At 36.0% G+C, this 26,658-nt stretch overlaps 1 protein-coding gene across 4 annotated transcripts in view; it reads right to left on the bottom strand.

Moving 5' to 3' along the window:
- The window catches only part of LOC148948608 (protein madd-4-like), a 511,292-nt gene that overhangs the window by 230,254 nt on the left and 254,380 nt on the right, over positions 1-26,658 (bottom strand). For all 4 annotated transcript variants that reach the window (XM_089094504.1, XM_089094505.1, XM_089094503.1 and 1 more), the window contains one exon: positions 19,668-19,902. In XM_089094504.1, coding sequence (XP_088950630.1) covers positions 19,668-19,902 — 235 coding nt within the window. The remainder of the gene's footprint in view (positions 1-19,667; positions 19,903-26,658) is intronic.

Raw genomic sequence — 26,658 nt, 5'->3', positions numbered from 1 at the left:
GGGAAGGTCTCACAGCTCAGTATGAAGATTCCAAATGCAAGTTTTTAACTGCCTGAGAACCAAGGACTGCTGGGCTTCTTTCAATTTTGCCTCTCTCACTATCCAGGGTGTGACAAAACCTAGCAGTTAGTTTTTTTTTTATTATTATTATAATTCATCCTGCATCCATAATCAAGTCATCCAATTCCTTTGATTTTTGAAAAAAATTATTTATTTAAGAACGGCCCAAATAGGTTCTAAATGTCCTTAAACTAAAGATATAAAAATGTGAAAAGCAGTCAGTATTTATAAAAAAGAATTACCCGGCGATTGAATTTTCATGGATCGTGGTAAATAAAACTTTTTAAAAGTTTTTATAATAAAATAAAAGTTTTTATTGTTTTAAAAAATAGAGTTGCGAGAAAGAGTCAAACTTTAGCGTAAAGAGCGAGGCATTGTGGACGGGACAGCCCCTTTCATATACGATATAATTTCTGTCCGGGTTCAAGGTTGGCATCGCTTCCTAAGTTCGATTAAAAAACTGGTTTTTTTATTTAATTTCTGAATGTTTTTAAATTAAGACACATATCGATTTTGCTTACAATACACATGTCATCAAAAAAATAGTTGTAAATTAGTTTTACTTTTTTTTTGGTTATATGGCTTTCTCGAAAGTTGTTTAATTTTATTTACGAACGTTTTTATTAGTAATAAATATACGTAACTTACGAATTAACTTACGTAACGAACTTCTATATTCATATATTTTTAATACATATGTTATGGGGTTCTACCCCTAGTCAATACCTCGCTCTTTGCACTAAATTTCGAATTTTGTTCCAATTCTTTAAAAATTACCCCTTAATCACAAAGACCGTTAATTAAAATAAATAGCTCTTAGGAAAGTATTAAAAAAACTTTAGCGTAAAGAACGAGGTATTAACTAGGGGGCGAACCCAATCATATTCGCATTAATTTCTGTTCGTTTTAATTTTTGATGTTGCTCCTTACTTTCAGTTGAAAAACTTTTTTTTAATTTAATTTGTGATCTTTTATTAAATAATGCTGGGAAATCCGGCGCCCCCTCCATAGCAATGTACCTTCCCCCATGCATCTTCCTCCATGGAAAGATCCTCCCACGTAACCCCCGACCCCCTCTCCCGCATTACCAGAAAAAAACCCTGAAAACATCTGTATACTTCCCAATAACCAATACTATATGAAAACATTGGGCAAAGTTCATGACTTGCAGCCCTTCCCCCGGGGACTGTGGGGATTCAGTCATCCTCAAAGACATAGTTATCATATTTTTCGACCATGCTGAAGAAAATGGCTATCTGAAAATATTGATCGGGTGACTTGGGAAAAAATGAGCGTGGGAGGGGGCCTAGTTGCCCTCCATTTTTTGGTTCACTTAAAAAGGGCACTAGAACTTTTAATTTCCGTTCGAATGAGCTCTTTCGCAATATACTAGGACCAATGGGTCGATACGATAACCTCTGGAAAAAAAATAAATAAATAAACACGCATCCGTGATCTTTCTTCTGGCAAAAAATACAAAATTCCTCATTTTTGTAGATAGGAGCTTTAAACCCCTACAGCAGGGTTCTCTGATACGCTGAATCTCTTGGTGTGATCTTCATTAAGGTTCAATGACTTTTAGGGGGTGTTTCCCCCTTTTTTCGAAAATCAGGCAAATTTTCTCAGGTGCGTAGCTGATTGATGGGTAGGATTAAACTTTAAAATTAGCATAAAAATTTTATTCTTTTGATGTATCTACTGGTATCAAAATTCAGTTTTTTAGAGTTTTGGTTACTATTGAGCCGGGTCGCTCCTTACTTACAGTTCGTTACCACGAACTGTTTGATATAACCTTCAGTTTATATAATAATATAATTTGGGCAATATATTTGGGGATAAAGTATTTGGAAAGTGCCCCTAACATAACTCACCTACCCCCCCCCCCCTGATGAGCAAATATATAGCCCAAATCATATAGCAAATATATAGCCCAATCCGATGCATTCTGTCACCCGTCATTTGTCTTTGTGGCTATGAAACCGATTTTCTCAAATCTTACATTCAGCAAATTTCTCAACTGTGTTTCGTTTAATTAACAAGTACCGATTTGATTTTTTTTCGCGTAATCGAGAGACAGATTTTGCGTAAATCGAGCTATAGACGTAACGGTTTATTTAAAGCTGAAAAATATTCATTCACACCGTACTGTGTCTTACCCAGAATAACTTTCATTTTCAAAAAAGATGTTTGCCAAAAAAAAGTAAAGAGCTAAACTAAACCAAAAGCGATCAAAAATAAAGTAATATAATAATTCAAACCTAGAACGAACAGAACCAATGAATAATGAGACCCATAAGAAGCAGAAATTACAGTGAATAATCAGGTCAAAACTAAATTACCACAAACAGGAGTAGGGCTAGCGCCCGTTAAGCCTCCTAAAGGTAAGAAGGTGATTTGCCCTTAACGGAACACAATTTTATTTCAAGCAGTGTATTTCTATTGATCATAATATCAACAAAAAAAGAAAGGAAATCACCTTAATAACCAAGATTACTGAAAAGAACATATTGACTTAGATTGACAGTTTAATAGATAATGATATTCATCCCTGAAAGCATCGGCAGTTTTGGATTTATTAACGTTATAAAAGAGAAAACGTTTAGAATATATTTTTTTTCCAATAAAACATCAATGACACTCTTGTCTTTAGAAGACTTAAAGGGCATTAGCCGTTCTCCTTTTGGCGGTAATTTTAGTTCTTTTTAAATTCGATTCAATTATTCATTGTAATTCTGTTCATCTTGGATCTCCTTTATTTATTGATAGTAATATTTTTTAAAAGTTTTAACTTAATACGTTTAATCCTTCAATAAATTGCATATATACCCTTTTACCAGCCTGGATGCACTGAGCGTCTTATGATTTAGTTCAGCATTCTCCTAAACTTCCCTGAAAGTTTTAGGTTGATACCCTTAGCTCATCCTGAGACATTACATATTTACTATTTTGACAACCATGATGCACTCAGTATCTTTTAAATTAGTTCAACATCCTCCCCAACATTCCCTGAAAGTTTCAACTTAATACCCTAGTCCACTCCAGAGGTATTGCAGATACACCCTTTTCACAACCTGGATGCACATAAAGTCGTTTGATTTAGTTCAAAATCCTCCTCAACTTCCCCTTATCTAACCCCCTTAGCCCGTTCCTGAGACACTGAAGATAAAACTTTTTGACAACCAGGAGGCACGTAGTATCTTTTGATTTAGTTCAACATTTCCTGAATTTTTCCGGAAAGTTCCTGAAAGTTCCCTGAAAAACCATTTCTGAGATAAGAAAGATGCATCCTTTGACAACCAGGATGCATATAGTGTCTTTAGGTATAGTTCAACATCCCCCCTCAGCATTGCTGATGTGTCGTTTTGACCATCTGGATGCAGATAGATTGATTTTTTCAGTTCAACTCCCTCCTCCCAGCATTCCATGAAAGTTTCAACTTAATATCGCTATCCATCCCTGATATATTGCAGACACGTCCTTTTGAGAACCTGGATGCGAATAGGGTCTTTGGTTTAGTTCAACATCCTCCAAAACAGCCCCTGATAGTTCCAAGTCAATACAATAAGCTTCTATTGAGAAATTGCAGAAACGCCCTTTTGACAATCTGGATATGCATAGTGTCTTTTGATTTAGCTTAAAATCACCCTAGACTTTCCCTGAAAGTTTCAGCTCAATCCACCAATCTTTTCCCAAGATGTTACAGACACCGTGTTTCAACAAACTGGATACATATTGTTTTTTGATTTGCCCAAACGTCTGACTTTCGGTCCACGTGTCATTAAACGATCCGTAAGAGCTCGCTCGAAATATCACTACTCAAGGACAAAAGTTTTGGTCCATTTCTGGGCCCCTTCCCATTCCCAATAAAATGTTTTTTTTGTTTTGTTTTTTTTTTGTCCCAGAGAGAACGATATCTAAAATTTTCGAGCTAATGATACATCAAGAATCAAACATAACCCTTTTGCATTATAAAAAGTACATGAAAACAATAGGTAACTTGCATAAGCCCCGGTCTTTGCCCCTGAAACTGCAGGGGTCATGTCATCCTTGGAGGCACGCTTAGTGGCAATTTCGACAATTGTGAACACAACGGCTATCTAAATATCTTGATCGAATCTCTTTGGGGGTTAAGGGTGGGTAGCTAAAAAGAGCAAGGGGTGGGGGCCTCATACACTACAATTACTTTTGATTCTGAAAAAGAGTACTAGAGCTTCCAGCTTCCGATCGAATGAGCCCCCTCCTAAACTTCTACAACCCCTTCTTCCATAAAGTGGCCTCGGGAAAAAATATGATCACCATCTCGCCTTACTGACATTTCTTCCGTATTATTGTTGTTGCATATGCACGCATCAAAGATATTATTAGAGATTTTGTAGACATAAAACATGTTTTAAATGAGATGAAATTTTGACCTATCTGTTAGTGTAATCAACAAGTTCGTGGTAACGAACTGTAAGTAAGGAGCGATAGGGCTTAATAGTAACCGACACTCTAAAATGCAGAGTTTAGATAACAATAGATACATCAAGAGAATCGAATTTTTATGCTGACTCAAAGTATATAAAGTTCATTAAGTTTAATGTTACCCATCAATAATTAAGAGCTCGAAAAAATTTACACAATTTTTGAAAAGAAGGGGACATCCCCAAAACGTTAGGCGACATTAATTAAATCACACCAACGAATTCAGCAAATTAGAGAACCCTACTGTGGATGTTTCAAGCTCCTATATACAAAATGTGAAATTTTACATATTTTGCCAGAAAAAAAGATCACGGATACGTGTTTATTTGTTTTGATTTTTTCACCCAGGAGTGATAGTATCGAACCAGTAATCCTAGAATATCAGGAGAGGGTTCATTTGATAAGAACTCAAAAGTTCTGGTGCCCTTTCTAAGTGACCAAAAATATTGGGGGTCAGCTATCCCCCCCTTCGACGCCTACTTTTCCTCAAAGTCGTCCAATCAAATATTTTGAGATAACCATTTTGTTCAGCATAGTTGAAAGGCCCAATAACTATTCTTTTGGGGATAATATGGCCCCCACAGCCACTGAGGAGAGGGCTAAGATGTGTTCCCCATTGTTTACGTATAGTATTTGTTATTTGGGAGCATACAAACATTTTTTTGGAATGGGAGGAATTTCTGCTTGTTGGGATTTTCCACTGTGAAACCTCCCGTGGGAAGAGAAGTTTTCGGGGTGAGCTTTACAATGGAAGTTTTACATGGGGAATATGCCAGAATTACTTTGCGAAATGCTTTTTATTTGTCCGACTATAATTAACATGTGGAAATGTGTTGGGGGCGGGGGGGGGTATTTTCAGCGGGTTTATAATTTTCTGAAGGGGTATTCCATGGGAGGGGGGATAACTCGGGAGAAATTCTCCATGATGGAATTTTCCGTAGGAGAAATTTTGCATGGGCAAATTTTCCGTGGGAGCAAATTTCAACTGGAGGTGGAGGGATTTCTGGGGAAATTTTTCCGCAGAACGGGGGATATCTGACATGATTTGAAAAACGATCAGAAATTACAGCTTTTTTCAAATGAAGGTACGCTAGGGAGAATTTTTCAGACGGGATCGTCCACAAAAACTTTTCCTGCGAATTTTCAACGAGCATGGACTTGTCCGGACTGAATGTTCTGGGGAGAAGCTTTACTTTAAAGATTGATCCGTGGGAGAAGAAAATTTCCGTGGAGGGAAGCTGGAATTTTACGGTATTATTTGAAAAGTGGTAAGAAACTAGACTAACTAGGTTTTTTTCAACTGAAAGTAAGGAGTAACATTAAAACTTAAAACGAACAGAATTTATTCCATATATGGTGTTACCCCCTCTCAATACCTCGCTCTTTAAGTTAAAGTCTGACTTTTTGTCCCAATTCTTTAAGAATGACTCCTAAAACACAAGGACCGCTTAATTAGAATAAGAAACTTTTAAAAAAGCTCTAAAATACTTTAGCGTGAAGAGCGAGGTATTGATGAGGGGGTAACCACCCTCATTTACGGAACCATTTCTGTTCGTTTAAGTTTTAATGTTGCTCCTTACTTTCAGTTGAAAAAACTTTTTTTTTATTTAATGTGAAATAAAAAGAAGAAGAAAAATCAGTGATTGCACATAAGCAACTCAACCACGAAGTTAGTTTTTCAAACAGTTCATGGTGACGAACTGTAGGTAAGGAGCGACCCAGCTCAATAGTAACCCAAACTCTAAAAAACACGCAATTTTGACACCAAAAGATACACCAAAAGAATCAGATTTTCATGCTGATTTCAAATATATAACTTCCATCAAGTTTAGTCATACCCATAAAAGGTTACGCGCCTGAGAAAATTTGCCTTATTTTCGAAAAAAATGGGGAAACATCCCCTAAAAGTCATAAAAATTTAATAAAAATCACATCATCAGATTCAGCGTATCAGAGAACCCTAATCAAAAGTTTCAAGCTCCTATCTCCAAAAATGTGGAATTTGTATTTTTAGCCAGAAGAAAGATCACGGATGAGTGTTTATTTGTTTTTTTGTCTGTTTTTTTTTCCAGGGGTGATCGTATCGACCCAGTGGTCCTAGAATATCGCGGGAGGGCTCATTCGAACGGAAATTAGAAGTTTTAGGGCCCTTCTTAAGTGACAAAAACATGGAGGGCAACTAGGCCCCCTCCCACGCTCATTATTTTCACAAAGTCACCCAATCAAAATTTTGAGATGGAAATTTTGTTCAGCATGGTCAATAAAAACAATAACTATCCAAAAAATGGAGGTCAACTAGGCCCCCTTCCACGCTCATTTTTTTCCCCAAGTCACCCGAACAAAATTTTGAAAAGATACAATAACGACCCAAAAATGGAGGTCAACTAGGCCCCCTCCCACGCTCATTTTTTTCCCAGCTCACCCGACTATAATTTTGAGATAGCCATTTTGTTCAGCATGGTCGAAAAATTTAATAGCCATGTATTTGAGGATGACTTAGTCCCCCATAGTTCCCGGGGGAAGGGCTGCAAGTTATGAACTTTGCCCAATGTTTACATATAGTATTGGTTATTGGTATGTATACAAAGGGTTTCAGGGGGGATTTTTTCTGGTAGTTTGGAAGGAGGGGTCAAGGGTTACGTGGGGGATCTTCTCATGGAGGAAGTTTTCATGGGGGAAGGGACAATGCTATGATGGGGGCGCCGGATTTCCCAGCACTATTAAAAAAAATAGAAATTAAATAAAAAAACAAATTTTTCAACTGAAATTAAGGAGCATTATCAAAACTTAAAACGAACAGAAATTATTACGCGTATGATTGGGTTCACCCCCTACTCATTACCTCGCTCTTTATGCTAAAGTTTTTTTTTGTACTTTCATCAGAGCTATTTATGCTAATTAACGACCTTTGTGATTAAGGGGTCATTCTTAAAGAATTGGAACAAAGTTCATGTACGGTGAGCCAAAATCAAAGCTGCTTTAATTCAAAAACGTTCAGAAATTAACTAAAAAAAAAACAAGTTTTTTAACTGAAAGTAAGGAGCGACATTAAAACTTAAAACGAACAGAAATTATTCTGAAAATGAAAGGGGTTGTCCCCTCCTCAACGCCTCACTCTTTACGCTAAAGTTTGGCTCTGTCTCAATTCAATTCAATTTATGCAAATAAAAATAAAACATAACACCAATAATAATAAAGATCCTGGAAGCGAACTTGTTGAAGACCATAACAACAAAAAATTGAAAACAAAGAAGAGAGAAAAAAAGAAAAATAAGAAAAAGAAAGAGAAAACACTGGGTAAATTAAAGCAAATTGATTAAAAATTTAGACGATTATAATATCAAAGTTTAGTAACATTGTCTTGTCATAAAGTGTGCGAAAACTTGTGGATAGCTTGACACTGGAGGGTATTATATTCCATTGAAGTATATATTTATAAATGGGGGATCGCTGGGCGGAGCTAGAGACACACTTGGGGACAATAAAGGAATGGCTGGATGAACAGAAACAGATGCCTTCAGAATTATTACCATTAAAATAAGATAATAATTGGGGAGGAACATTTTTATGGTAAGCTCAAAACTTTATTTTTTCAAACAATAAAAAACTTTAGCTAAAGAGCGAGGTGTTGAGGAGGGGACAGCCCCTTTCATATACAGAATAATTTCTGTTCGTTTAAAGTTTTAATGTCGCTCCTTACTTTCAGTTAAAAAAAACTTGTTTTTTTTTATTTAATCAAACAGTTCGTGGTAACGAACTGTAAGTAAGGAGCGACCCGGCTCAATAGTAGTCGAAACTTAAAAAACAAAACTAAATTACAGAAGAAAGACCGCGGATGCGTGTTTATTTGTTTGTTTTTTTTTCTAGAAATTAAATAAAAAAAAAACAAGTTTTTCTGCTGAAAGTAAGGAACAACATCAAAACTCATAACGAACAGAAATTATTACGTATTTGAGTGGGTTCGCCCCCGAGTTAATACCTCGTTCTTTACGCTAAAGTTTTTTAGTGCCTTCATAAGAATTATTTATTCTAATTAACGGTCTTTGTGATTAATGTGTAATTTTTAAAGAATTGGAACAAAATTCGAACTTTAGCGTAAAGAGCGAGATAGTGACTAGGGGGCGAACCCCCCTAATATACGTATAAAAACATATGAATATAGAAGTTCGTTACGTAAGTTAATTCGTAAGTTATAAGTATATTTATTACTAATAAAAACGTCCGTAAATAAAATTAAACAACCTTCGAGAAAGCCATTTAACCAAAAAAAGTAAAATTAATGTACAAATTTCTTTTTCATTATTCATGTACGAAGATCCAAAATCAAGACCTGCATTAATTCCAAAACGTTCAAAAATTAAAGAAAAAAACAAGTTTTTTAACTGAAAGTAAGGAGCGACGTTAAAACTTAAAACAAGCGGAAATTATTCCATATATGAAAGGAGCTGTCCCCTCCTCAAAGCCTCCCTCTTTACGCTATAGTTTGACTCTTTCTCACAACTCTATTTTTTAAAACAACAAAAACTTTAGCGCAAAGAGCGAGGCGTTAAGGAGCGGACAGTCCCTCTCATACACAGAATTTATTCTGTTCGTTTCAAGTTTTGATGTCTCTCCTTACTTTTAGTTAAAAAAAACTTCTTTTTTTATTTCTTCTACAGAACGAACCAAATTACTAATCACTTTTGTACGATAAAGTTGACCTAAAACCCGAAAGAAGATGATGAAATTTTAATTCAAGCACTGTGGGAAAGAAAAAATTTTATTGGGATGATTAGAAAAAAACTCTTTTAAAAACTTATATGGCAATCCTTATAATTCGTAATGTGGTTCGTACAATGGAACGTTACTAAAAGGTAAAAAGAAGGAGCCTTCGCTTATTGTTTGTTTACAATCTGTACAATTTCCAAGTCACTAGTTTCTATACAATGGTATTAGTATCCGAAAATAGCCAATTTATACTTTTGTCTTTATTTTTAATTATTTTTTTTTAATGAAAAAACTTTCAAAGCTTGCTTGTTAATCACGCTGGATGGAAAACTAAAAGCTTAAAAAAATTTTAAAGTAAGTAAAACAAGAAGAAAAATAAGATTAGTTGATTAGAATCTATTTTGAAGTTTAGGACTATCTATTCAGTCATGACCAGTCACTAGCACAGGAAAATGAAGATTCTTACACACACACACACACCCCGTTCCCCTATGTTTTTACTACATCTTCTATGCCTTTTTCAGTTTTTCTGGATTTACAATACCACCACCATCCTCTTGGTAATTCCTGGGCAAGTGCCTGGGTTTGAAATACTATGTGACCTCAGTATTTAATATTTGTAATACAATAACATCATAAAATGATCAAATACCTTGATTTTCGATGACCGGGATGATGATAAAATCATGAAAATATGTTTTGTTATGTCAATAAAACTTACAGGAATGGATCTACAGCCTAAATTAGGTCCCAGGAAGGTGCTAAATATAAGAATCTGCTTGTTATCTTGATTTCAAATATGCAAAAACATTAGCTTTAAATTAGTTCAATACAAACATTCCGTCATCCTATTTACCTATTTTGTCATCCACCGGAAAATCAATCTAATAGTTTCGACTTTCAGTTATAGCAACAGTAAATAAACCCACTTTATTTTTATTTTAGTTTATTATTTGGTTTATTGTTGACTTTTACCCGGGAAGTTATTATACTACCCATAGGAAGCTGGTTTCGCAACTAATTAATAAGTTTTGCAAAATTAAAATCTAAAAAAATCGATTCAATGATCACCCTACCTTGTTCATCCTAAACCTTTTAGTTTGCATGGCCAAACTATTCATAATTGATTGGACGGTCTTGTCGTAACTTGTGTAGTATTTATAGTAATCGGAACAAACAAAAGAAAACTTAAATGCAACATTTACTTTCCCCGGTATCTTAGAAAACCCAATTAACTTCTCCCGTTTTTTTCAGATTCAATTAAACTTATATCATTAGAGCGTTTTTTTTTATTATTATTTATTTATTTATTTAACGCAGCAGTGTTTTCTTTTTAAATGTGAGGCCCTAAAAATATTCTAGTAAACATGCTTGTAGAGCATTAAAAATCAACTCAAAAGAAGCATCATTGAATAATTTGACACCTATGGAATTTTCCTATTGTGCTAACCGCCCCGATTGAAATTTTTGCCGATACAGGTTGCAGATTACTTATGACGTATGTACAATGAATAGGCAACGTTTGAATTAACAATTGGTAGGATATTAAAGGTTTTCTTTGTTTTAAACTAGACTCTCGTTAGCTTTTCGAACTGTTGACACCACAGTTCATATAATTATCTAGTATGATCATTCCCTATCTCACCCATTATAAAAACCCGGACTGGGATGCGAGTGCTCCGGAGAACGTTTTTGCAGATAGAAACATAGGCGGAATCAGATCTTTTCATGGGTAGACAAGTCAGACTGTGATCTAATAGGAAACAAGTGGAAACCCGCTATTACGAATAATGCACTTTGTTGGAAACAATCGGAAACAGACTAACCCGCATTCCCGCTAATGCAGAAAGAAGTGGGAGGAGCTTTTTGTTCGCACCGAGAACGAAGACCAGAAATGATCTGCGATAAGCTTACTGGATAATTATATGAACTGTGGTTGACACATTTAAGATCCCCTATCAATTTTTACCAATATTGCTTTGGAAACGCATTGTGGTGCTTGGAAAATTTGCTAATGAGCCCTTCGTCTTTGCAACTATCAGCCGAAAAACATACTCGGGAAATGACATTTATGGCACAGAACAGCCTTAAATTTAGCAGACTTTGCCTCAATTTTTTTTTTTTGAAATTTGATCCGCTAGTACAGTTGGCCTCCCCGAAGCCAATCTGACTGTGTTTACTCTTATATTTTGTTTTTTAGATTTTGACGCTTGACCGCTCATAAATCCGGCGTTCCGTAAAACACAGATTCCCAAAAGGAGCGCTATCACCCTGGAAAGGGGGCCAGAGCATACAGGATTATAGCGAGAATCGTTAATAAACGTTCATAGATGTACCTGGATAAAACCAATAGGATGGAGAAGTGGAGAGGATAGTCTCCAGGGTAGGGGTCAAAATATGAACAAAGTGCACTTTCAGGTCCTTATCTTTCAAATTTTGCAAGAGGTATGGTCCTTCGAACTAATCTCAGAGGAGTGCATTTTCCCACCTTCCTTGAAAGAACATAATATATATTGTTTTACCTCTTTTAATACTGATTTAGGGACATCGATTATATAGGAAGTGACCGGCAGACTGTTCGTCAAAAAGGAGGCTTGGAAGCCCTCTGTCCCATACCCGTATTCTGTTTTTTAATTCTCCGATCGCACGTCAAAGCTATCAACATCGCGGCATTGCTGTGGGTATTTAAAATATTGGCTTAATTCGCAATTTGAACATGAAGCCCTTTGCATCGTATAACATATATATTAACCATTGTCACGCTACCAACTTATATGCACGAGATTAGCGGCAACATAGCACTAAGACTACTATAAAGTGAAACAAAAAAAACAAGAAATTCTTCCTTTCGCCACAGCATAATAATACGGTTCTGACACTTTTTTGTTTGGCCTTTTATTTCCACTAATAAATGCTACAGACCGACAATTTGGGGATTGTAAAATTTAAAGATGGGAAGTTATTTACATTCACAGTATAGGGTATAATGCCTTACGAGCCTTAGCATGATTAACAATAAGAAAAATTTTCCTGATGAAAATAAAAAAAAGTGAAATTGAAACCCAAAAGGGGCAAAAATTATCGTTTTGAAGCCTATGCAGCAAATATCTATAAAATTAGAGAAGATAATCTACCTGCTGGTATTTCACTACACGTGTAGGATTATGCAAAACTAGTGCTTTACTGAATACACAAAAAAATATCGAGTTTCGTAGAGTAAAAAGAATAAAACGTATTAGGATGTCTTACACACTTTGAACTCGTATAATTAGGTACAACTTCGGCGAAATGACCTTAATCCAATGAATGGCATCACATTTTTGCTTTAAGGTGGAAAATGCATTGTTATTTTGGAGGCAAATCTGAATGAAAGCTGTCTTTGAATTGATAGGCCTATAAATTACATAAAATTCGAGTCATGCCTTGAGATTAATTGTGCAACAGAGATGTAGCTTAACTAGGTTTCTAGGGTTTGTATAATGGCTATTATTTGCGATTTTTAATAATGCCAAGATCTATTTCTACCGTTAAAACTGTTGATATTAGCTATCGATATCAGGGCTGATAAAAAAAAATTGTTTCTTTATCAACTGATCTAATACAATATGTCAATGAATCTAATTGAAATACAATCTCTTTTTAATTTTTTTTTTCTCATGAACTTTTAAGAGAATTTGAATAGTATACTAATATTTATCGATACAGTACATAGTGAAAAATCGTTGAGAGCCTTATAGATTAGTTCTTTTATCTTCTACATGCTACTCAATTACTTTTGGGGTTCAATAGCAAATAGGACTCGAAAGGTAGGTTTTTTTTAATTTTGTCAGTGGGTTTTGTGTTTTCAGTAAAGTCCTAGATTTTCATAATCCTGCAAATATATGGAAATATCAACTTTCAGTCTGTTTACACTAAATGCATAGGCTTAGAGGTCACGACTTTTGCTCTTTTTATGTTTCAATTTCACACACCCCCAAAAAAAGTGGAAATGTTTTAAAAGGACATCGGTAAATATAACATGTGTAATTAAAAACGTGCTATATTTACTAAACTCTAAAATACTATGAGGGTAGCATAACTTACATTTAGCGCCAAGAGCAAGGGGTTGAAGGAATGGCATCCCACCTTACATGTACGATAACACATATTTGATTTAAGTTTTAAGGCTTGTTTTTTCTTTAATTAAAAAAAAAACTTAAAAAGTCTCAGGGGTTTTCGAAACCAGTGATATTTAATACGAAACAGTGATGCCAGAGTAATTTTTTTCGTAGAACAGGTCCCACCGAAAATATAATTACACGACTTCCTTAAAAGAGAAAAATAATAATAAAAAGGTTCCTATAGAAGCCAAAACGAGCCCACCAGTCAGATATGTGACTGGTGCATATCCATTGCCCTTTATGGCCTAATGAAGGCAAACTTTCCTATTTTAAAACGAAATTTTTAATTGACTGCATTTAGCCCAAGCTGTTGTGTTGAGTATTGCAATTACTGATCTATTTACATTTTAGCAAATCTGGAATCCAAGGATGGTAAACACATAGTGATACGCAAAGTAGAGCAGTCAGCGGCTAGTAATAGCTATTACTAACCGCTGACTGTGCGATTACAGATGTTTGGAACATACTAGAAAACATGGTCTATATACTCTTTTTTTCACCAGTATGCGAACAAATGTTGTAAAACCATCGATACTTGATTCTAGATCCACTTCTCAAATGGATCTAGAATCAAACATTTTTCCTTGCCATCGTATGCTATAGAAAAAACTTTCTAAGGTAGTCTAGGATAGTACCTCAGGGCAAAGAAACACTCATTCTTTGGGAAAGACAAGAATTGCCTTAATTTGTTTTAGCTCACGGATTTTCTAACAAAAAGTTGCTGACCTGTATTTTTCGATTTTTTGTGGACTAAGTTGAAAGTTAAGAGAGCAACAATCCGAAAAGAAAAAACAACTTGTGTTTCCATTTAATTTCCTTGTTCTCTCTATTGCTTACATACAGTCCTATAAAAAGGCAAAAATAAAAAGGAGAAACCGCTAGTAGGAATATTTTCAAGATGTTTTTTTTTCCAGCGAGTAGAATCAAGATAAAGGAATTTATTCCTTGTTTTTAGTTTAGATAGCCGCCATAGGGATTGGGATTGGTTTAAGATAGCCGTCAACGTTATTGTTGGTGGCGGCTGATTATCCCGACATTGAGGGTGATTTGGAAGGTTCAAACAGAAGAATTGTTTAGTATATACAACAGCTTTTTTCCTCACGCACCGGGAAGAGGGTTTCATAATAAGTGGAACAGGTTTGTACATCGATTCTATCATTACTATGGTGTGAGATGTTACTATTGTGTTTGTGCTGTATTATTCTAGATTTCGGAACTAGATTTCTCTAAATTTATCCTGCTATCTCTTTAGGTAATTAAATAAAAAAACAAGTTTTTTAAACTGAAAGTAAGGAGCGACATTAAAACTTAAAACGAACAGAAATTATTCTGTATATGAAAGAGACTGTCCCCTCCTAAACGCGTCGCTCTTTACGCTAAAGTTTTTTATTATTTTAAAAAATAAAGTTGTGAGACAGAGTCAAACTTTAGCGTAAAGAGCGAGGCGTTGAGGAGGGGACAGTCTCTTTCATATACAGAATAATTTCTGTTCGTTTTAAGTTTTAATGTTGCTCCTTACTTTCAGTTTAAAAAACTTGTTTTTCTTAATTAATTTTTGAACGTTTTTGAATAAATGCATGTTTTGATCTTGGCTCACCGTACATGAATAATTATACAAAATTTTCATATTAATTTACTTTTATTTAGTTAAATGGCTTTCTCGAAACTTGTTTAATTTTATTTACGAACGTTTTTATTAGTAATAAATATACGTAACTTACGAATTAACTTACGTAACAAACTTCTATATTCATGTATTTTTAATACGTTTATTAGGGGGTTAGCCCCCTAGTCAATACCTTGCTCTTTAAGTGAATGTTCAAATTTTGTCCCAATTCTTCATAAATGACTGCTTAATCACAAAGGCCGTTAATTAGAATAAATAGCTCTTATGAAAGTACTAAAAAATCTTTGGCTTAAAGAGCGAGGCATTGACTACGGGGTGAACCCAATTATATATGTAATATTTTCTGTTCGATTAAAGTTTCGATGTTGCTGCTGTTGCAGTTGAAATACTTGTTTTTTTATATTAAATTTATGATCTTTTTTTAAATAAAGTCCGGCGTCCCCTTCATAGCAATGTCCCTTCCCCCATGAAAACTTCCTTCATGGAAAGATCCTCTCATATAACCGCTGACCCCCCCACTACCAGGAAAAATCTCCCCTGAAAACGTCTGTATACTTCCAAATAACCAATACTATATGTTAACATTAGTAGTATGTTACCTTATACTTCTACAAGGCCCCCGTACCAAACAGGTTTTTCTGGTAGTCCTATTCTACAGGTCATTACACCTTTGCCAAGAGGAACGAGTATAACTTGATTGGTGATTAGGATTTGAATTAAAGGAATTGGACCGCCATTTTTGATCTGGTTAAGTGGGTATAATCTGGTTTGGTTTGTTATTGCGAGAGGATTATTCAATTTACATCTTAGTGTTAACTGAGCAATGACTAAAGGAACATTTGAAGGTGGAGAAAAAAAAGGGGTAATTAGCGATTGGATAATTTTAACAAGAAATGACTGAAAAGTGTTTTGGTTTGCACAGTGTTGTCAATTTTAAATAGTTTAGAAATAAAAAAAAAATAACAAGAAATGGCTGAAAAGTGTTTTGAGGGAGTTGAGTTGCACGAGGGTTCAGTTACATGCGGATTCAGTTACACGGGGATTAGTTAAATGGGGTCGAGTCGCACGGAGATTCAGTTGTACAGGGTTTCGGTTATACAGGGGGTCAGTTACATGGGGGGTTCAGTTGCACGGGGGGTTGAGTTAAATGGGGATTGAGTTCCACGAGAGTAGTGCTTTGTCGTGGTTTAGCTTGTCACAGTTTTAAAAGAGCTTTACGGGGATTGAGAGACTCAGTTGCCGGATTCCATGTGGTTTTTCTTTATTCCAGTTTTTCTAAAAACCAGTATTGTCTATAACTTAATTTACGTTGGTTAAACTTCCGATGGTTAAGAAAGCGTAACAGGTAATTAAAGTATGAGGAATGGGATGCTATAATTAGAATGATTTTAAGTTGAAAAAATTGTGACGTAAAAATAACTCAGTTATTTGCTTGCGTGTATAGGAATTCCCATGTTATTTGCTTGCTTGTATTTTGTGTTAAAATAAGTAGTTTTTGTATCTTTTAAAAGAGCTTTAAGGGGTTTGAGAGACTCAGTTGCCTAATTCCGTGTGATTTTTCTTTTCTTGATGGTCATTAAAAACGAAATTTTTTGTATCTTTTAAAAGAGCTTTAAGGGGTTTGAGAGACTCATTTGCCTAATTCCGTGTGATTTTTCTTTACTTGATAGTCATTAAAAACGAAATTTTTTGTATCTTTTAAAAGAGCTTTAATGGGGTTTGAGAGACTCAGTTGCCTAATTCCGTGTGATTTTTCTTTACTTGATAGTCATTAAAAACGAAATTTTTGTGTTAAATCAGTAGTTTTTGTATCTTTTAAAAGAGCTTTAAGGGGTTTGAGAGATGTACTGTATAATACACAAGTGATGTTTTGGAGCGTATTGTCAATTTAACGAGAAATGACTGAAAAGTGTTTTGAGGGAGATGGGTTGCATGGAGGGTTGAGTTGCATGAGAGTTCAGTTAAAGGGGGTACAGTTGTACAGGGTTTCGGTTATACAGGGGTTCAGTTACAGGGGGGGTTCAGTTGCACGGGGGTAGAGTTAAATGGGGATTGAGTTCCACGAGAGTAGTGCTTTGTCGGGGTTTAGCTTGTCACAGTTTTAAAAGAGCTTTACGGGGATTGAGAGAATCAGTTGCCGGATTCCGTGTGGTTTTTCTTTATTCCAGTTTTTCTAAAAACCAGTATTGTCTATAACTTAATTTACGTTGGTTATACTTCTGATGGTTAAGAAAGCGTAACAGGTAATTAAAGTATGAGGAATGGGATCCTATAATTAGAATGATTTTAAGTTGAAAAATTGTGACATAAAAATAACTCAGCTATTTGCTTGCGTGTATAGGAATTCCCATGTTATTTGCTTGCTTGTATTTTGTGTTAAAATAAGTAGTTTTTGTATCTTTTAAAAGAGCTTTAAGGGGTTTGAGAGACTCAGTTGCCTAATTCCGTGTGATTTTCCTTTACTTGATGGTCATTAAAAACGAAATTTTTGTGTTAAATAAGTAGTTTTTGTATCTTTTAAAAGAGCTTTAAGGGGTTTGAGAGATGTACTGTATAATACACAAGTGATGTTTTGGAGCGTATTGTCAATTTAACGAGAAATGACCGAAAAGTGTTTTGAGGGGGATGAGTTGCATGGAGGATTGAGTTGCATGAGACTTCGCTTAAAGGGAGTACAGTTACACGGGGGTTTCGGTTATACAGGAGTTCAGTTACAAGGGGGTTCAGTTGCACGAGGGTTGAGTTAAATGAGGATTGAATTCCACGAGAGTAGTGCTTTGTCGTGGTTTAGCTTGTCACAGTTTTAAAAGAGCTTTACGGGGGATTGAGAGACTCAGTTGCCGGATTCCGTGTGGTTTTTCTTTATTCCAGTTTTTCTAAAAACCAGTATTGTCTATAACTTAATTTACGTTGGTTAAACTTCCGATGGTTAAGAAAGCGTAATAGGTAATTAAAGTATGAGGAATGGGATGTTATAATTAGAATGATTTTAAGGGAGCTTTAAGGGGTTTGAGAGATGTACTGTATAATACACAAGTGATGTTTTGGAGCGTATTGTCAATTTAACGAGAAATGACTGAAAAGTGTTTTGAGGGAGATGGGTTGCATGGAGGGTTGAGTTGCATGAGAGTTCAGTTAAAGGGGGTACAGTTACACGGGGGTTTCGGTTATACAAGGGTTCAGTTATTGGAGGACGGAACAGAAAGTTGGCTGCAATCTGGTGGGATGATATTGAACAAAGTTAGAGAAAATCTAATAGCAGAAGCCACCAAGGGGGATGGCCGCGGGGATGACGGTGGTACGAAAAATTAGAAACGCACCGATTTTAACCCTGGTAAAAGCAATACTGCTGGCAGCACTGGTACTTATCGGTATATAATAAACAACGAAAAGTGAAGTTTGGTTAATACTACTGAAATAAAACGAAATTATGACAAAAATATAATAGTTTAGACACAAATTTGGGCTATATATTTGCGTATTAGGGATGGGGTGGGGGTAAAGCATAGCGTATATTATATACGTAACCTAAACATACCTATTCTATTCTAACCTAACCTAACCAAAATACCAACTAAATACTTAAATAGAATATAACTACAATTTATTTTGTAACCCAGCCATAGCTAATTCTCCGGCATAAATAAGTTGCTTGACTAGTTTCTTGCGTCATGTTCGCATTATTCGCGATTGAAATTCTCGAGTGTTTATTAAATAAACGATAAGTACCGTAGCACTTGCCCTCCTCCCCCTAAAAACTTCCGAGCGACACTCATAAATCAGATGGACTGACTGAAAAGTCCAATTGAGTAGCCAGTTTTCCCCTAATCTTACTCCGAGGAATATTCTTTTTGGGAAGGGAATCACTCCTTGACAAATTATGGAGTCAAAAGACGAAAAGCGTAGGAGATATGAAAAATCACAGTAAAAATGTATTTCACAATGAACACACAGAGAAATTTGGAGTTAAATGTTTGTCAAACAGTGAGGGATTGGATTCAAAGCTTTGGTAAATTAAGGTATGGTTTCCTAGAAAAGTGGTACCGCTATCTAGCGGTCAAGAGTTGTGACACTGAGGATGTCAGGATACCACATCAATTTTTTGAAGTGTTATCCTGATATTGTCCCACAAACTTGACTTCAACTGAGTTTGTCTACACTCATTTGATTTAATATTGCATAACGCTTCGAGATTTTTGAAAAAATCATTTAATCCTTCGTCATTTTTGACGAACGTCATTTTGACAATCGCTTTTCCAAGTCACGTTTTCACTAATCATTTTAAACAAATGACCAGAGCTACACTCAAAAAGCGTACCACAACTGTTTATCACCGCTATGACGGCCGTCCTCCAAATGACAGTACTGCTATTTGACATTACGGTGATACACGACATTCTCTAGGAAACCTATTTCGACGGTCTGTATAGATGACGTTTTGGTGACGTCACTCAACGTTACCTTACTGTCGTTAGATAACGGCACCGCTTTTCTAGGAAACAATGGATTTACAAAAAGCATTGTGAACGCCTTTATTGAATAGTAATAATAATAAAAAAATTGTCTTTTTGCACGATTATGTCCAATAACGTTTCATTGATAAAGCTAGTAAGCACGATCTTATTAGACAAACGAAAATAACAACTCACTTGAATCAAAGAACTTCTTACGATTGCTCGAGGGAGTTTTTCCTTCTGTTGCTCTTGTCTTCGGGGGCCTTGAGCTTTCTCCTTCTGGAAATAAGGTCGGACAAACCAAACCCGTGTTACAAATTTCAGAAGAAGGTGGCATGGAATTTTTCTCACAAAGCAAACTAGGTAGACCACGATCATCTCTGCATGCAACTGTTCTAACTCGAATACCCTCTCCGCAGCTGACAGAACACTAGAAAAAAACACTAGCTTATAAAATAATTTTTTATGAAACAATATTTTCTATGGGTTAGATCTACTGGCTGATCCAGAGGAGGCCTTGGGAATCCCGGATCCCCAAGATTTTTTTTTGGCGCCCTCTTATCCCACTGTTTTCTTTTTTTACTCTTTTTTTAGAATAAATTTGTCAATTTGGTCAATTATTGGCACCTCCCCAAGATTTTGCTCATTTGAACCCTTGTCACATTGGGCCTCCCCCAAGATTTTGTTCTAGATCCGCCCCTGGTTAGATCCAGGCCAAAAGTTCGGGGGAATAGTTGACGAGGATAAAAAAAACACTCTTACCATTTGGAACTTATTAAAAAATAACACAATTTTCAAAAGAGGTGTTCAAAGAGTCCAGCTACAATTTCATGCCTAAATATGGATGTCTGACTCTAGGCTGCGGGACGGAGTTCTAGGATTTGAGTTGGATCCTCTTTAACATAGACGCAAAACCTGGCACGTGTCTAGGGATAGAAGTATAGTTAAAAACGTATGTGCACACTACTTAAGCTAAATACAACTAGAGAAAACATTGCAATGTTAAGTTTCCGAATGAACATATATCCAACAAAAAATCAACGGATGGACAACGAGACCATCTTCTGTATGGAATTCCAGCCAAACATTAAAAGTTACTGACGGTTGTACGTAAATATCATTAAGATCAGATACGAGTTTATTCATTGGTTCGACAATAAACTCGTCCAAAACGAGACTGTGACCTCACCTGAATTATTCGCACTGTCCTTTTAAACTTTTTTTTAGTAAAGCACAAAAGAGGTCTCACGATGTGGGATTATAACAGAAGGATTAACATAAAAAGTAATAAGGATTAAATTAAAGAAGGATTACACCTGAAAGTATGCAAACATCATGATTTTAGTTTTACACTTATAGAGGAGCGTAGCGCCATTCATGGTGTTTTTAAAATAATAGGTAACAATGGCAGATCCAGAAGTTTAGGAAGGGAGGGGGTACTAAGCAAGAATTTTGACTATTTCCATTGTCGACGGATTCGTGTAAATGGAGGTAAAAACTGTAAGTAAACAACAAAATTAAACTGCGTCCAAACCAGTGGGAGGCACATCCCCCTCTTAGCGGTCGAAAGATACTATGAAGTCAAGATAAAACTGTACAGCACTAAACGACACTAAAACTGGGGAGGAAAGGCCCCTTCTGGATCTGCCACTGCCCGGCACAAAGCTGTCTTACGATAAATGTACTATAAAAATTTAGGGTAGCAAAAGTTACCCAGGATGTTATGAAAGCAGGTGAAGGAATTGTAACGTAAACAAATTAAAAAACTGGAGAGTCCGCTTTATCTTGTCACCGTCTTGACAAAGAATGGAGACTGCAGAGGAGACAAAGCGTCAGCATTGACAAAACCGGAGGGTGTTTTTGATCAGATTAGGAATATCTAGTAGAGCAGGGGGTGCTACCATTTCGAATAACCGTCACAAGCACTGAACGTCATAACATCTAAAATGAAAATCCGTCAGGACATCGACAAAAAAATTTATAAGTTTACATAATAGTAATATATATATGTGACGATGTGCATTCAGAGAGTACCCTGTATGAATGAAGTGGTTCAAGCCGGATCAGCAAGTATAAAGCGAAAAGGTTGGTTAGCAGGCTTGGTTACCAGGGCTGTTACCAGGTTATCAGGTGTTATGATGCTTGGTTACTAGGGTTGGTTAGCAGGGTTAGCAGGGATTTGGTCACGCTCTTACGTCACATAGGGAATATATCCCTTGCGAATCTTTACTAAGTCGTTCACATAAGACTAGGAGAAAACCAGAATTCTTCAAATGAGGATGACAATCTAAGATTTACATATCTTTGGGGAGTTTTTCGAAATTGATCAGAACAAAAGGGTAAAAATGAATTATCATAATTAATTCTTTGATATGACCAATTCAAAGAAGAATCTTAGACTCCCTTTACATATGACAACTAAATTATAAGCACCTTCTGTAGAGCTTTATCAGCTTCAAAAGTCCAAGCAGAGAAATCGATATTATTATCACAAAAAAGCCAATCAAATTTGTATCATTTCCAAAATAGTACAATAGAAAAATAACTAAGGGTATTACATCCATTCTGCACGTAACGAAAGAGGCAAAAACTGAAAATCAAAATAAAAAAGGAACCAGCATTTTTGAGTCTCGAATTAGCGTTGCCAACGCCTCAGCTAATAATAGTGTCGACACAGTATAAACCCATATAAGAAAAGAAAATTGCCACATCAGAACCATAATTTCTTACGAACATTTTAGCATCTTTAGCCCGTAAGAGCATACCACCCTCATTAAAACATGGTTTACTAAATACATCCCAGAAGACCACCCTTGCGTATATTAAAAATTTGAATAAAAAGAATAACAATTTAATAAATTGAGGATCCTTCTCGTCAAAACATAAAAGAGCAAGACGATCAAATGCTCAGAAAATTCTATTTTTCTTGTTTATTTAATTGTTAGAATTGCTTTTGCACTTATCTGAATTTGTACTATGTTTCTTTCAATAAGAAGAAACGAGCGTTCACTCCATTCGTGACCACACTCAAGAAGTGAAATTTGGTTAATCATAATGAAATATACAAAAATATGATGAAAATATATTACTTTATTTACAAAACTATGGAAATGAAAACAGAAAATTATGAAAAGTAGGGCACCCAGGACGCATTAACACGTAAGTACCAATATAAAATTAACGAAACGCAAAGAAATACGTTTATAAGCAATCTTTTAATTTAATTCAGCTCTTAAATAGTGCCGTAGACTATGGTCAGATGTCTTTACAAAAGTATTACTCCGTGATACGTGAGATGTCTAAGCGCAACGAAAGTATTCCTCAATGATAGTTGTCAATGTACCTGGTACATAAGCCTATGATTCATTATACTTGCCTTGCTTTTGCTAGGGAGCAAAATTGTGCTGTAAGGGATAGAGAGCGACACACAAAATTGCTCTATAAATGTTAATCAGAATTCTGAAAAACTTTGTGAGTCAATGAGTATCGCTCTGAAGCTACCGTATGTCAGTTTTTGCCAGGAATCTCTTCCTCATTCGGAGAAGGTTTGTGATAAGATTTTCGGAGTCAAGGTGACGAGAATAGCTCTCACACGATCATTCACACTGATCACCTTTACTGGAGGAGTTTTAGACAGGAATACTGATCAAAAGCTAAATCCACCGATCAGTCGTTAATGGCACAATGAGATTTTACTAAGACCAAGATTTAATTAGCTGTAATTTGAGGCAAACCAATTTATCACAGAAATTTCTGATTTAAAAAAAATTCAGATTGTCTTAAATTAGCGCAAGCTAAATCTCGATATCAGTGAAATCTTGTTGTGAATGGGCCTTAATAAACTCCGTGTTTTACTAAGATTTGTTGCAAGACTCTGGCATTTCCTAAGCCTACATGTCTTACACACATCACTATGATTCAGCTTCTCATAGAAATCGTCGTCCAGAAAAATTCTCAGTGTGCGTTAACCTAATTCAGGCACGTACGCATACATTTTTCGGATGAATAGCAGTACTTCATTTCTTTTAATTTGATTTCAGTTAATAATTGGAATGAGAAGTGCCCAGAAATTCTGAACATTTAGGATTTTGGGGGGGTAATTTTGCCCTAAGGTCCCTTTGGATAAGTTCCTTCATTGAAGGACTAATATTGTACGCGGAACAATCAAAGGAAACAGCCCCTGAATACCATCTTTGAACTCCTTTAAGAGTTTCACTACTTAAAAATTCATATAATTATCAAGATTAGCGGTAGACTAGTGTTTTGCTGATTCCACGAAACCAAACAAAATCGTTTCAAATTTTTTTTCAACTTTAAAGGATTAAAAATGAAGTGTACTTTATATAATTGGTAGAAAACCAGTAAAATACTACAGCAAAGTGAAACCCTGTCAGCATCTTTGATTAGCAATAAAAAACTGAAATTTCGTGAACAAGGTACTTTTAATGAATCAATTCAATACTTTATAAAGACTTTTTGTACCATAAGATTCTAGAGCAATTTATAATCTATTTGAAAATTATGCAAGGTCATTGCAGATTATTGAAACTGAAATAAAAAGTAAAAACAAAATTGAAACGAAAATTAGCATTTATAAAATAATCATACCATCTTTTTGCATGTGTGTCCGAGGGGTTAACAACTGAGCATTTTGAGGGACACCTGGAGGCACGGAGGCACGCCGGAGGCATATTCCAAAGGGCGCAATATGTAAATATATACAGCTTGCCTGCTATTCGGTATCTGTCAAATATTTCAGCACCTTCAAAAGCGATCTTTTAAAACTTAGAAAAAATCATTTACGAGTTTATTTGGCAAGGAAAAGAACCCCCAAGACTGAAAACAACTGATATGTGCCTAAAGAAGAAGAACGGAGGACTGCAAGTTGTTGATATCCATGCAAAAACTATGTAACCCTACGATGGCACTGATGGTGTCACTTTTTCCTATTACACATGCAGCGTTGCCACCAGCTCAAATAAAATTCCGATTTTTCTTTAAAAAAAAAAAGCTGAAATTTCAAAAAAGAATCTCGGAACACGGTTTTTAAGTTATACAACATAGGGCTGCGCGGTGATGACGTAAAAAGCAAGGTGCGAAATTCAAAGTACCGTGAAACGTGGTTTCTAGTTTTAACTAACAACTGGTTGTCAATATTTCTCGTATTATTTCGATGTGAAAATGTTCTGGTGGATTAGGAGGATCTACGACAGATATTTTAGGCCAAAACAATTCGCCAAATTTCCGAGAAAACGTGTCTACGCATCCATGTTTCATCGATATTTGAATTTCCCGCCCAAGAATTGACGTCACGCTTCGCAGCCCTATTCAATATGGCTTGCCCAGCGGTAAAAGTTGCCTTTTATCACCTCTTCACACGTCCCTTTCCCTTTTATCATACCTGCTTTTCTGTATAGTGGCTGTGCCAAGACGCACCCTTGGATCTCGGATTCTTAATTGTACTAAAAAAAAGGAATCTGCTGCTTTGACACGAAAGAATCCGTAAGAAACACAGATCCCTTTTTCCCTAATGTACTTAGAATCCAGCTTTCTTGGTATTAAACCTAGGCCTTTGCGTATTTGAAGAGAAAACTGTAAAGCAACAGTCAGAAAAACTGTTACTACCGAGTTATTAGTAAAAAGCGCTAATTAAAGCAACCAACTAAAAAAATAACTAGTTTCTCAGATATTTATTGGTACGGTTCAGTAATCATTTCGGTAATCACAGCTCAAATGACAACCCTAAGAAACTGGACAAATGAGCTTCAGTAAATCAAACTAAGCTCGGTTAGCACAAGTATAAACACTAAGTCTTTTACTACTAAGTCTTCTACTGAGCATAACAAGTTTTCCGATGGTATTCATCGCTTCCGCTGCCCTAGATCTCGGAATGCATTCGAGACTCATAAAATTATATCAAGAACTCAAGCGAATGGGGGACGAGGAGCACACGCACTTGAGCTGGAAGGACCAGCCCCGCCGTGGGTGGCCTCCTCGTCCGTAGGAGACATGGTTCAAGATTCTGTTCAGTGCTGTGCCCTCATGCACGTCAGTATTAAGGTTATTTTTGTTTTTTTGTTGATGGGTTGGTTGTATTTTGTTTTTTTTGTTGATTAAGGTTGTTCGTAAAAAGGGCTGAAAAAAATAAAAAAAAAAGAAGGAAAGAAGTGCCACCGCAAGAATGGGTTTCTTGTGGACGGAGGACGCCCAGTCTACGGGAGAGCAAATAGTTTTTTTTGTGTTAAACATTTTTAAAGTTTTAAGAGTAAGCCTTTTGGAAGACCACATTTAAAATTCGAATTTGTATTAGTGAAAATTGAAGGATATGAATTTTAAGAAATTGAAGTAAAAATGCCACCGGAAAAGCGTCTCCTAGAGGGGGAAGGACACCCTGGAACGGGGGGAGCGATAGATATTTGGCAATAAAAAAGTTAAATGGTAGTGTGCCTTCATGTCCACTAATACATTGACTGGTATATAATAATTTTTTTTTTGAAGTTTAGGTGATATGATAATGTATAAAGTTGTAAGATTTATATGTTTTTGTATTAAAATATCACCGAGTGGAGAGGAGGAGGGGAGGAAAAAAAAATAAAAACTACCTCTGAAAAATGTTAAACAAAATTGCTTCTGTTGACACACAGAACATGGCGATGGTGGTGGTTATGGTCTTGAGGTCAGTTTTGGGTTTAGGTGCCATTTTTAACATGATGATTGCGATGCTGACGAGACATCAAAAAAGTGGAACCCTTTCTTCTGGATAAATGAATTCAGCTTTGTGAAGACGTCTGAGTCAAAGCCAAAGACAATGTTGGTGCCGATTTCCATAGAAATGGGTTCTGCTGAATGCATGATATACAGGCTGGAGTCACAGTAACCCTGGTCTACCAATGCGGCAGTTAATGTGAGATCAGCATTCAGCCGTGAACAGAATTCTTATGTCGTCCGGGACCGGCATCGCCATATTCTTCGTGTCAGAAGAGTAGCATCTTCGCCCAGACAAGTAGCCAAACTGTATGACCCGCCCAACTAGTACTCTTTTCCCCCTGTCCATCGGTCTTTATACGGATCATTCATCGATACACAATTCCGACTCCACACCGAACTCTGCATTGGTTTGCGGCGACTCACGTAGTCCTACTCGTCGGCCCTGGACCATCACCCGTTTTAATCGGTCACTACTCAG

This window comes from Artemia sp. Qi Xiang Cuo, chromosome 9 (genome assembly GCF_049724085.1).
Source record: "Artemia sp. Qi Xiang Cuo chromosome 9, ASM4972408v1, whole genome shotgun sequence".
Lineage (NCBI taxonomy): Eukaryota > Metazoa > Arthropoda > Branchiopoda > Anostraca > Artemiidae > Artemia > Artemia sp. Qi Xiang Cuo.
Note: the sequence above shows the minus strand (reverse complement) of the source record. Positions and strands in the feature narration are given on the sequence as shown.